Raw genomic sequence first — 12,759 nt, 5'->3', positions numbered from 1 at the left:
TGAATCTGCTCAAAATCATTCCATATTTAGTAAAATGCTTTATTGCTCTAACGTTGTTTTTCCTTTTTTGTGATTTACATGAACAACTCCTTCAATCTGTGCAGGAATGGAGACTGGGGCTGTCCGTGGTGCTGAATCCTCCTCCAGGAGTCACTCAGTCAAAGTTCAAATGTAAGTGTCAGGTCTATAACTGCCCCACAACAAATACCAGAAAATGACATCTAGAGTCAATGGTGCCTCCACAAAACCTTTGTGGGGGGGTAGGGTGGGGGTCACAAGGTCACCAAACCATAGAATGCATGAGTCTACAGTGTACAGGATCTTTCAGGCCGTTCCTGTATTTCTTTTTTAAACTTTGTTTTTATTGAGTGTTTTCCAGTTGTCAGTTTTTACAAATATTGATCAGCTATGGATCAACAACAAAAACAAAAATAAATATAATACACAATAGTTGGGCTGGTTTTTTGTAAGAAGTGTCTGATATTACTTTAGTTATGCTGTCTCTTTTTTGTGTTACAAATTAGGTTTACTGTCATTTCCTTTGTATAAAAGTCTTGAATTTGTAGGTATCTAAAGGCCTTTCATGTATTTACTTAAATTTTCTCATCATTACCTCCTTTTCTTTTCTTTTAGTAATTTATTTGGTTCTATTTTTGTATACTTCTGAGTTCCATTTTCTGTTCAACAATTATGTTATTTACTAAAACCCACCATGTATAAACTGCAGCTCACTGCAGCAGTGATGATGCTTCAGCACCTCCTACTGCTCTCACGTTTTCCCCATAGCATCACTCACAGGTCACCATCAGGACAAGCTAGTGTAGCGGTTAGCACTGCAGCCTGTTTGAATCCCAGCTGTGTGTGTGTGCATGTTTTCCTCATACATGTGTGGGTTTCCTCCAGGAACCTTGGCTCCCCCCTACAGTCCAATAGCCGATACAGGACGGACCTCTGCTTCATTGGCTGCAGACCCTCCTCCCAAAAGTCAGCAACAAGAACAGTGATGAGGATGGGAGGTCATCACCCCTGATGTATTGCTTCCCTTGCCAGGCAGCACTCAGCTGCAATGCTCTGGACGCCACACAGAAGTCCCAAGGATCTACTCTGCCGGCCTCACACTGACTTTCAGCCAGAGTCTGGATCTGGGAGACCAAAGACCTGACTGTCCCTGGCACAGCTGTCCCAGCATGTGTGTCTGTTGAAGGAGATGAGAGCACTGAGGGGCAAAAGTGCAAAAAAGAAATAATAAATGTTGATTTTCTTTTAGCCTGAACATGTTTAAAGTCTTCTCATGAACCAGTATGCTTGAGGGATTCCATCATTTCATCACTATCATTTTCATCATGTCTCTCAATATGAAACATCACTGAAAGTCATTTTATTTAAACGTCATTGAGGGAAATAAGTATTTGATCCCTAATAATCATCCAAAGTTCTGGTTCACAGACCAGTTCAAGTCTCCTAATCAACCTGAACTGAAGACACCTGTCCACAGAATCAGTCCATCTCTCCCACTGGTGCCAGCCTCCACTCCCACTGTATTCCAGTGGTGGGATGGTTTTTGACCCTGTCGTGAACACTAACAGGTCCTCATTTGGATTTGGGTCTTTTTGGTCATTATTGAAACATTTACACCAGACTGTGTCAGGTTAGTTTTCAGGTTTTTTTTCCCCTCTTAACCCATTACAACCAGCAGTTGTCACATAAAGGTTATTGACAGATTTTTATTAGTTTAATGCTGCTAAAGTGAAGCAGCAGCAGCAATGTTGTTTCCTCAGGAGCACCTGAGGAAGCAGATAGGTTTTAGGTTTTACTGCTGCTGCACTGCATGTCTGCATTCCTTGTCTGACTGTGAAGACTCACCTCTGTTTTCTGTGTCAGGAATGGTCCGCCAGCAAAAGAGGTCCCTAAGGGAACAAGAACCTTACATTGGTTCCGGGGAGGGAACCAAAATCATTGTGAAGTTAAGAGGGGGGATTTAGAGTAGTAATTTTATTATTTGAGTGAATTATTGAAATGGTTTAGAAACAGTTTAGTGAGTTCTATTTTTGTACGGGTAAATATTTATTTTTATAGGGTTTGGGGAAACTTTGAATGTATGTAATTTAATCTTTTGGGTAAATAGGTTTGTCTGTGGGAACCTGGGTGGATGGTAGCTCCCAGAGGAGAAATCGTATTAAGGTGGTAGTTGTAACCATTTGGGGGGGGTTGGTTAGAGGTTAGAGCTCAGGGCATTTCTGTGAAACGGTTATTAAAGAAATGGAAAATAGAGATTTGAGCTAAACCAAAGTCCTGAGACTCCACTTGTGCTTCTACCATGATGATGGCCTCCGAGACGACGAGCTGAACGTGACACCCCCACATCTAGGGAGGTTCTTTACAGTTCCAGGCATGAGACACTTCTTAATAACACTACCCACCTTTGAGGCCTGGAATTTGATCTCCATGATCCAAAGACCGGATCCAAGTCTCCAGAGAGACTAAAAAATAAAAAGCAGTTTTGAGATTTGCTTTTCTCAAACCAGATGCAGCAGTCAACACTCAAGAGTCCCCCAAAATCAGAACTCTTTATTTCACATCCATTACAGCCGAGCCGGTCCAACAGACACGTTACAGACTGGACTCAGAAGGCTCCGAGGACGGATTATGGCGTGCTCCTGTGCTGTTTGATGCTGCTTTGTCTGCTAGTCTAGGTCACAAAGATGGCGCTCAGCCACTCCAACACAAAGCTACACAATGAGCAGAAGTTAGTGGTGATCTAGCTGTCATACGTCTATACTGACTTCTAAAGGCGGACACATGAAGAAGGTGTTGACTGTTACAGAGACGGAGGCTGGGAGACAGCTGAAGGACAACACCAATGTCCCTTTCACTTATCAGTCAGGCACCTTGCTGATATCAATTTAAAGACATGTCTTTCCTCATTTTGGAAAAGATTTCAATAATAGTGCCATACGAAATGAATATTTATAAAAAGGTTAAAAAGACAAATTTGAAGCAACAGTTTTGGTTTGATTTGTTTCTGATTGTCTGATGAGTTCTGATCATTAATTGACAGAAGGATTGATGTGGTCCATCTGCTTTTCAGAGGTCGTGCTTTTATTGGTAAGTCTCTGCTGCCTGGGGGGGGGCAGCCCTCACTTCTGCAGCGTAAGACTTGCTGCTGGCAGCTTCTCCAGGGTGCAGACACTGTTCATGCTGGTTCACCAGTCCGTCAGTGGGAGGGGTCGATGAGGAACTGGCGGGAAAAACGGCAGCGAGGTTGGAGATGCCCACCCGTGTTTGGCCTTGCTGACTCAGCGTGTCGGTGACATGTTTTTCTAGAAGGTCAGCGCTGAAAGTTGGAGGACAGTCACTCACAGCAGCAGACGTTGGTTTGAGCTTCATCTGCTGGATGTGGCATGCAGGGTGGCACAGAGACAGAGGAGGAAGAGGAGGAGGACATGCAGCCTGCAGCTTAGTGTCACTTACAGTCCACCTCCAGGAAAGCTCTGACGCTCCGCGTCAGCTCCCTCGCCTCCTGGGCCAGTGTGGCCGCCGTCCATGGACTTCTCCTGGGGTGAGACAGGGGGGCCACCTTGATGTCTCCAGAGCTGTAAGAAACCAAAGATGAAAACGAAAAGAAACATAAGACAGATGGTCTTTTTCCACTGAGGACCCACCTAACCCTTAAAACCAGCGGCATGAAGACCCATCCAATCATCCTTTGATCTATTTTCAAAGAGTTCCCAGAGGTCTTTTCGGGAGGATTATGGTGTTTTCAGCCAAAATCATCTAGAACATAGTTTCTGCAGAGCAGCAGGAGTTCATAAGAAATTCACTTCTGAGTTGTGGGCAGGACTGTTTGTGCAGAGCAACCCCACCCACTCTTCCCGTCTATCATAGGTTTACCTCAACTATGAGAGACAAAATAAAAACAAATCCAGAAAACCACATTGTCTGATTTTTACAGACTTTATTTGCATATTCTGGTGGAAAATAAGTATTTGGTCACCAACAAACAAGCAATATTTCTGTCTCTCACAGACCTGTAACGTCTTCTGTAGAGGATCCTCTGTCCTCCACTGCTTACCTGTACTAATGACACCTGTTTGAACTGGTTATCTATAGAAAGTCACCTGTCCACAACCTCAGACAGTCACACTCCAAACTCCACTGGAGACCAAAGAGCTGTCTAAGGACACCAGAAACCAGACTGTGGACCTGCACCAGGCTGGGAGACTGAATCTGCAACAGGTAAACAGCTTGGACTGAAGAAATCACCTGTGGGGGCAATTATTGGCGGTGTAGTAACACATTACACCACCAGGGACTCAAACCCTGCAGGGCCAGACGTGTCCCCCTGCTAAAGCCAGTACATGTGCAGGTCCGTCTACAGTCTGCTAGAGAGCATTTGGAGGATCCAGGAGAGGATTGGGAGAATGTCCTGTGGTCAGATGAAACCACAATAGAACTTTTTGGTAAGAACTCTACTGTTTGGAGGAGAAAGAATGCTGATCTGCATCCAAAGAACACCAGACCTACTGTAAAGCATGGGGGTGGAAGCATCATGCTTTGGGGTTGTTTTTCAGCAAAGGGACCAGGACGACTGATCCGTGTAAAGGAAAGAATGAATGGAGCCATGTATGGTCAGATTTGGAGTGGAAACCTCCTTCCATCAGCATTAAAGATGAAACATGGCTACGTCTTTCAGCAGGACAACCAGCCCAAACACACGTTGCCCGGGTAACGTAGGAGTGGCTTTGTAACGAGTATTGAAGGGTCCTGGAGTGGCCTAGCCAGTCTCCAGATCTCAACCCCATTGAAAATCTATGGAGGGAGTTGAAAGTCTGTGTTGCCCAACAACAGCCCCAAAACATCACTGCTCTAGAGGAGATCTGCATGGAGGAATGGACCAAAACATCACTGCTCTAGAGGAGATCTGCATGGAGGAATGGACCAAAACACCACTGCTCTAGAGGAGATCTGCAGGGAGGAATGGACCAAAACATCACTGCTGTAGAGGAGATCTGCATGGAGGAATGGACCAAAACATCACTGCTCTAGAGGAGATCTGCATGGAGGAATGGACCAAAATATCACTGCTCTAGAGGAGATCTGCATGGAGGAATGGACCAAAATATCAGCAACAGTTTTTTACCTTGTGAAGACTTACAGAAAATGGAATATAACAAAGTACTGAGTTGAACTTTTGTTATTGACCAAACATTTATTTTCCACCATAATTTACAAATAAATTATTTAAAATCAGACAATGTGATTTTCTGGATTTTTTTCCCCTCATTTTGTCTCATAGTTGAGGTAAACCTATGATGAAAATTACAGGCATCTTTTTTCAGTTTAAGTGGGAGAACTTACACACTTAGAGGCTGACTAAATACTTTTTTGCCTCACTGTCTTTTCTAAACCACAAATAATCTCTTTTCCAACTGCATTTATTCATCTTCTCCTCATTTTTTACAGTTTGAATTAGAAATGCAATTTTAAGCTTAATTTTCTTTATGTCTTCCATCAGAAAAATGCAACAAGAACATGTTAAAAACACGATTTCTATGGAAGTGCGTCTTCAGGGTGCATCACAACAGAAAAGACTTTGTACCTGTAGCTCTTGGGGGGTCCATGACTTTCTAGTAGAAACTCCTGAACAGTCTGCAAACAAACAAACAAGAGTTTCTAACTCATTTGCAGAAAACAGTTAAGCCTTTATTATTGATTTATTTACAGCGATGAAAAACAATTCATTAATGCTTTTGCTTTTATCTAGATGCTAAATGAAGGTATTTCTGGAGTCAAAGTGGTTTGATGCATATTTGATTCAACAGGCATCAAATTAGGGAAAACAGAATCAAGTTCATTAGACAATTCAGGTCTTTTACTTGTAGAACTGTGAATTCTAAATATAGATTCTGATTCTTGGTGGGGGGGTCCGCAGCAGTGGCTCGATGGTTGAGGAGGTCGGCCAATGATTGACGGATTAAAGTTTCGATCCCCGCCCCCTCCAGCCAACTGTTGTCTGGTCCACTGGTGTGTGAATGTGTATGAATGTCCCGGTGATGCTCAGAGGGGGGGGTCGTAGGCGCGTCCTGGGAGCCACGCCCCTGTCAGTCCGCCCCAGGGCATCAGTAGCTTACCCTCACCAAGCATGGATGAATGATGGACACACGTTGTAAGGAATTGTTTACATTTAGCGCCTCATGGAGCTCTGCTTGTCTTTTGACATTTGAATGCCTCCACCAAAGTTCAAGCTAAAAAAAAAATACTGGTTTGCATGAAAACAAGTATTTTATACTTATATGCTTATAGTGAAAGCACGATGGGTGGACTTTAGGTCACAGACAACAGCAGCCTTTCACAACAGTTTATATACATATATATATGTATAGTCAGATGCTTTTGACTTGGTGTGATATCTCCAATAAGAGAAAACAAAAGTTAAAATATATGGATGGCCAACATTTATCTGAGAACATTGGCAAATGAATCCAATTTCATCCATCCTTAGATAAAATAATTAAACATAGTAAATACATATAGGTGGCACAAATTAAAGATTAATAGATAACAGTTTTGTTAATAGAACAGACAAGACATCTGTCTTTTCATCATTTACCTCAACAAAGCTTAGAAGTTTTCCTGTTGACATTTCAAAGCCCTTTCTGGCTGCTTCACTCTTCCTTAGCTGGCTTTCCAGGACCGTCACCCTCTTCTTCAGCTCCTCTGTCTGCTCCTGTGCCGGAAAGTTGAAGGGTGCAAAAACCAACACACCATGATGATAGTGATCATCCTGTCTGTCTATGTGGAGGAAAGAAATCGTCTTTCACTGACTCCAATCCCAGCTAGCAGTGAGGCAACAACCATCATCCGTTTTGACATCCTGACCCAGAAAACTTTGGCCAGTAATCTCACAGGAACCCTGCGGTCACGAGGGGCTCAGGGACTCACTTCTCTTGAACATCGGCTTTGATACCTTTCTGCTCATGAGCATCTCGTCTAAAAACCTTCTCCTCATGAAACGCTGTGATGGCAACACTCCGCTCAGAAGCCCTGAGCTCATGAATCTTCTGATTTTGAAAAATGTGCTCAAACCTTTCTTCTCTGAACTCTTCTTAGGAACCCATTTCTAAAGCCTTAGTCACGCCGCTCTGGGCCCAAAGAGAGGAGCAGCCAAATCTTAGGGGGGCCGCTGGTGTCTTGAGGCTTGTGTGGTGACCTCACAGGTCGTCATGAAAATGGAACGTACCATTGTCTTTTCTGAAATATTTATGAGGTTAATGTAAGTTGAACGCACTTATGAAGTCCAGCTGCTGCTTTCGTACGGTGTCCATGCACCACACTCTTGTCGTTAGGTGCAAGTACTGGTTCCTTACTGATGACGTGCAAATGCTGCGTGCACGGGGCGGGCACGTGATGAGCAAGCGCCCGTAGACTCCCTGAGGAATGACATCACAAACTTCTGTGTTTAATTTCCTCAATTCCAACAGTCAGCCTGCAAACAAAGATGCAGCAAAGGGGCGAACGCACCAACAGGTCCCTGTGCAGAACCTGGGGAGGGGGGCTGTAATCTGTATAACATGCCAGTGTCTCAGCTACTTCATCCTTACTTTCCCGTACGTGTTGTTTACGTGTTCACTCAAACCTGTCACCCGCTGCAAGCCTGTAGAAAAATGTTCAGGAACATCTTTGCTCTACGGCCTCACAGAGAGGTCTACAACCTTGATGTTTCGTGTGAACCACCTGTGTGTCCAGATAAGCCTATTTATTGCCCGCAGACAGCTGTTTCCACCCTTAAGGGCAGTTGTGGCCAAGCCTTATGATTATTCTGTTCAAAAACTCCTTAGAGGTGAATTCCTTTGGACAAATTGAGTGCAGACTGAGTGGTTTGGTTCATTTTCTTATTGCAATTTGGGTAGAACTATAGCACGTCCATAGAATCATTTGGGTGACAATTCCTGCTCCAACCGGCCAGAAATCACCAGGGTTTGGCAGCACAGCTGTGGAAAACCCATCACAGGGGTCCTGAGAGCCACAGCTGTTGTTGGGATACAGTTACACTTTTCTGAAAACCTTTTTGAATTTCCCCACCAGCTGTTTTGAAGTCTGTTTCACGTGTGCTGCTTGCTATTTTGCAGCTTAACACAGGAAACGTGTAGAGCTGATGACCAAACGTTTTCCAGCCGTGAAACCAGAAGTCCATTGAGACGACTAATACAGACGACTAATATAGTCGTCTCAATGGGCTTGGTACCGCTAATTGTAAAGTAAACATGAAATCATAAGGATCATGAAGTTCTGACTAACTAAACAGACTAAACTAAACTGGGCGTCCCTGCCTTAGACCCTCCTTCTCAGTAAAGTTTTTATGAGCTTTTTAACTTTGGGTTACTAACTTAGTGGTCAGAGAAGCTGTTTTAAGTCACATGACCCATCAAGACAGACTGATGTGGTGAACAGAATCTGGTCCAGATTCCAGCTGACTCGTCGGTGCTCCTACCCCTGGCTGTGGATCCGCTCATCTGCTGGACTATTTAAACACGTAGTTGTAGTGTTAGATAAGTTAATTCTCTCTATGAGTTCTGGTACATGGCCTGTCTGTCCTGGGGGAGGATCCCTCCTTCATGTGGACACCCCTGAGGTTTTTTCGTTTTTTCCCGTTTTCTTTAGGAGTTTTTCCTTACCGTGAAGGGGGGTCTAAGGGCAGTTAGTTCTGTTTAGCCATTACCTATTGAACTGTATGACCTAATTACTCCTGGACATCTTTCTTTTTAATCAAACCAAACAAAACAAGTGAAAATGCACCTTAGAAGTCCCACATTCCTCCTTTTTGGTTGATGCTGGGTGTTCCATCCTCTGGGTCTTTAGTTCTGCAATCTCAGCTTCCAGGAGGTGGATCACCTCTTCATAGTCCATCTCCATCCCCCTTGCCTGCTTCTGGGCTTCCTCGGCTTGCTGGATGCGAGTCCTGAGAGCTCTACTCTCCTCTGCTCCCACTTTAACATCCTGCAGAAAAGACAGAAGCACACAATCCTCACTGACAGTCATGGACACAACAAATACCAGCGTCACAATTTATTTAAAGAGAAATCTAAAAAGCAAAAAGAGAAAACAGAAACTGATTATCAACCTATCTGTAAATTTAACCTTTAACATTTATGCGGAGCTGCATCTTTGTTCTAAAACTATGCTGGAACTGATGAAAAGAGACAACTAGAGCTTTCACCAAAGACCTGCAGACGAGACTCACCTGCTTAGCTTTCTTGAGATCCTCCTCCAGGTCCTCCTGCGTTCTCTGGGACTGCAGGAGCTGTTCCTGTGAAGAAACACACCGATGAGCAGCTGAACCCTGACCTGAACGCCACATCTACTCCAGACCTGTAGCTTTGAAACAATAACAACTATTTGGTTGTTTTTTTATCTAAGCTACAGTTTTAAATGTTGAAATGAAATTTTAAACAACACACTAACTGTTGCCAGTAAAAGGGGGCGACTTGCTGCTCTGTAGGGTTCATATGTTTGTGAATCTGACTGATGACGTCAGTGCCTCACCAGCTGTGAACCTAACCACACGTCACTGTTGTTAATTTATTGCTGCAGTTGCAAAACCTCCATTTTGTGTTTTCCTTAGTAACTTTTGTCCAACAATTGCCGCAATCACTACACACATGTTCCGAATTTCCATCCATTTGCAAAAAGTGCAATGAGAATCTGAACCAAATAAAGGAAACCGTGCAGCCGTTTGAGTGCAGGGTAAAGTTTCAGGCTCTGTTGGGTTTACTCTCCTGCCATATTAAAGATGTGCTGCGCCTCAAGGCGTAAATGGCAGTAAGAAGTAAGAGGAATATAAAAAAATGTCCTTTGTTCCAGTTTGAGCTCTGATAAAATTCAAATCAAACAAATCAATCCCCTGAGATTGTTACGAACAATAAACGAAGCAACAAACACTCAAAAATGAGAATTCTTTTAGGTATATTTAGGTTGTGGGAAAAGTGACCAGCGAACTGCTGTGAAATCTCCCTCTAGTGCTCTTTTGAGAAACTAACATTTGGTCATTTTGACCAATTTGGGAAAGGAAGGTAGTGTTTGATTTTTAAAACAGCAATCAATGGATTTTAAAAGGAAACAAATCGGGGTGAAGAGAAGACCTTGTTTCCTTGGCATCAGCAGAGATACAGGAGAAGTGAGACAGTTAAAACAAAACTCATGTTTGAATCCTCCCTCAGGCGTGTTTGGCTGCTTTAAAAAAAGCACTTCTTTAGAAAAGCCTCTCAGCATTGATTTGACTCTGGGTCTGTGAGAAACAAATGGGAAGCCGTGCAAGAAGAAGACATAGCAACTGAAAAAAAGAATGGATCCGCAGAATGAGACACAGATGAACCTGTCCTAATAAAATTCTTTGATTGATTAATTGATCTGTTTCTTTTCAAGCAATTAAAAGAAAGTAAATAGATATCTCAAATCTATTTAGGACATTAATTCATAAATTGATTAGAAAATACAGGAACTAAAAGAAAATAATGTTTGCTTTGCAGTGCAAACATATATCACATTAAACATAATGATCATCAAATACTGTTTTGTTAATTGCTTGACAGGGAGTGGGATGAAGTGAATTCCCATCTCAATCATCTCTCTGTCATCACAGTGTTTGCTCATGGAATCGTACCTGCAGCCTTTTGATGTCCTTCAGAGCCTCGATGTGCTCCTTTCTCAGCTTCTCCATCTCTTCCAGATCCACAGAGTCTGACAGCATGAGCTGCACAGAAACACGCTGATGAAACCACAGTGGTGCTCCCAGAGCTGCACGCAGCATCAAAGATCCTCTCTTCACCTCATAACAAAGGTTAAAGAAAACGATGCAATCTCAAAGCTGTTACTGCATCAACTGTTGGTAAGAACTCCTCTGAGGAGACAAAGGTCTCAAACCTTCAAGCGCTTTGAGATCAGCGGCTCTACAAAGACCAGACGCTCTGATAAAAACAGCAGATCCAGGCGTGTTTGAGGTGAGCTCCCGTTCAGGACGCCCGCCTTGATGGGGAGCTTGTGCTTTCACTCACTGGATTAAGGTGGAACTGCTAAAAAGGTCACTTTCAGGCCATGGCTTTGTTAAAGCTACAGAACCATCCAGCATTTCCAGGAAACAACATGAATGTCCTTCTTGGCTTCACGCCGGCTCACGGCCTTGAACCTCGTCAGACAAACCCAACTGTTGGCCCTCGTCTGGTCCGTGCCTCTGGACACATTTTTCTCCTCAAAAACATGCTTCATTGATTATTTGGCGGTTCTAAGTCGTCCTTTAGGTGTTCTGGTTCTGGTCCCTTAGAGCAGCAGTACAGAGCAGGTCGTCCAACAACCGAGGAGTTGGTGGATCGATCCCCGCTCTCCCCAGCCACCTGTCGCCCCCCGAGCACAGCTCACCGACCCCCCCAGGGGATGGGTCAAAATGCGGAGAATTTCCCCATTGAGGGATCAATTACAGTATCAATTATTATTATTATTATTGAATGTGAGAGACTGAGGTTGTTTTGTCTCCATGTTTTATCCGATGGAGTGACGAACAGTCAAAGGTGTTGACAGTAATGGACCATTACTTGGGCTAGGCTCCAGCAACCCAGGAGTGAAGTGGGTTTAAAAAATGGATGGATGGATAGGAGGAGTTTGACAAATTGTTCAAACATTTTCACTTGAGGGTTTGCAGTTCTCCACAGGGGCAGGATGGGGGCTGCTGTAAAAACTCTGAACATTGAAATACTGTTTCTTTCCGTTGTGACTTGCAGAGGGTTTCTGAACATGTTTCTGTGCTGGTACCTGCGGATTGGAGCGTGACTCTGGTAGACTAGATAGGTCGTCAGGCGTAAACCTGGCCCCTGGTTGGGTGTTAATCAGCTCCTCCAGCTGAGGCTTAAACAGCTCCCGGATCAGGCTGTCAAACTCTGTGAAGACACACAACAAACCCGTGTGTTCACAACTGTGAACATGCTTTCTGTTGGTAGGTTCATGGCTGGGGGGTCTACAGCCCACTGAGAATTGACAGTGGATCATAAAAGAAGGCTCTGGTCATGAACAGCAGCTGTGCTCAGACCTTTGCTGCCTGTGATGAGAGCGGTTAAGAGGGAGCCTGGATCTGCACCGTCAGCATTAAAAAGAACCACACAGCCATGTTTCTGTCAGTCTTCCTGTCAAAGGTGGCTTTCTTCAGAAGGTACAATGAAACTTGTTTGAGATCACCATTGGTAGAACATAGAGCGGAGGCTGAACCACGTTGGTGTGTGACTGTGCATCACCTTGCGTGACCTGCACATACGTACGTGTGAGGGAATAAGTGAAGCCACCTCACCTGTGAAGGCCACTGTCCCAGCTGGGTCGGCTTGTAGTCTGGACATAAGTGTCTGTCGCTGAACCTCTGTGGGTTTCAGTCCAATCAGATCAAGAGCCTGAAAACACGAATGCACTCTATAATCTATGCAGACTCTGCCGAGGCAACAAACACAAACATCACCTCCTCCTGAACAGTAGGATCTATGACCTTCTCTTGTACAATGCAACCACAAAGGGGCAAAAAGAGCCTGTCCCAAGTCCGGGTGAAGGCAGAGGGTTGTGTCAGGAAGGGCATTCAGTGTAAAACCAAAGATCAAATCAATTTAGCAAATCAACAACAGAACTTTCTCACTGGGTCATGGTCTGGGTTAACAACAACTGCAACCGATGCTGATGGGAGACAGTTGGTGGAAGAAGGAGACAAAGAAGAGAAATTACATTCAAAGT

The 12,759-nt window shown here is 44.0% G+C and overlaps 1 protein-coding gene across 3 annotated transcripts in view; it reads right to left on the bottom strand.

Moving 5' to 3' along the window:
- Positions 1-2,548: 2,548 nt before the first annotated feature.
- stxbp4 (syntaxin binding protein 4) overlaps positions 2,549-12,759 on the bottom strand; it is a 42,248-nt gene continuing 32,037 nt past the window's right edge. For all 3 annotated transcript variants that reach the window (XM_011488559.3, XM_020712133.2, XM_011488558.3), the window contains exons 13-21: positions 12,332-12,428; positions 11,803-11,927; positions 10,661-10,750; positions 9,242-9,307; positions 8,797-8,997; positions 6,611-6,727; positions 5,600-5,649; positions 3,472-3,593; positions 2,549-3,334 (exon numbers count right to left, since the gene is read on the bottom strand). In XM_011488559.3, the coding sequence (XP_011486861.1) occupies positions 3,321-3,334; positions 3,472-3,593; positions 5,600-5,649; positions 6,611-6,727; positions 8,797-8,997; positions 9,242-9,307; positions 10,661-10,750; positions 11,803-11,927; positions 12,332-12,428 (882 nt within the window). In that variant the 3' untranslated portion in view covers positions 2,549-3,320. The remainder of the gene's footprint in view (positions 3,335-3,471; positions 3,594-5,599; positions 5,650-6,610; positions 6,728-8,796; positions 8,998-9,241; positions 9,308-10,660; positions 10,751-11,802; positions 11,928-12,331; positions 12,429-12,759) is intronic.

This window comes from Oryzias latipes, chromosome 19 (genome assembly GCF_002234675.1).
Source record: "Oryzias latipes chromosome 19, ASM223467v1".
NCBI lineage: Eukaryota > Metazoa > Chordata > Actinopteri > Beloniformes > Adrianichthyidae > Oryzias > Oryzias latipes.
Note: the sequence above shows the minus strand (reverse complement) of the source record. Positions and strands in the feature narration are given on the sequence as shown.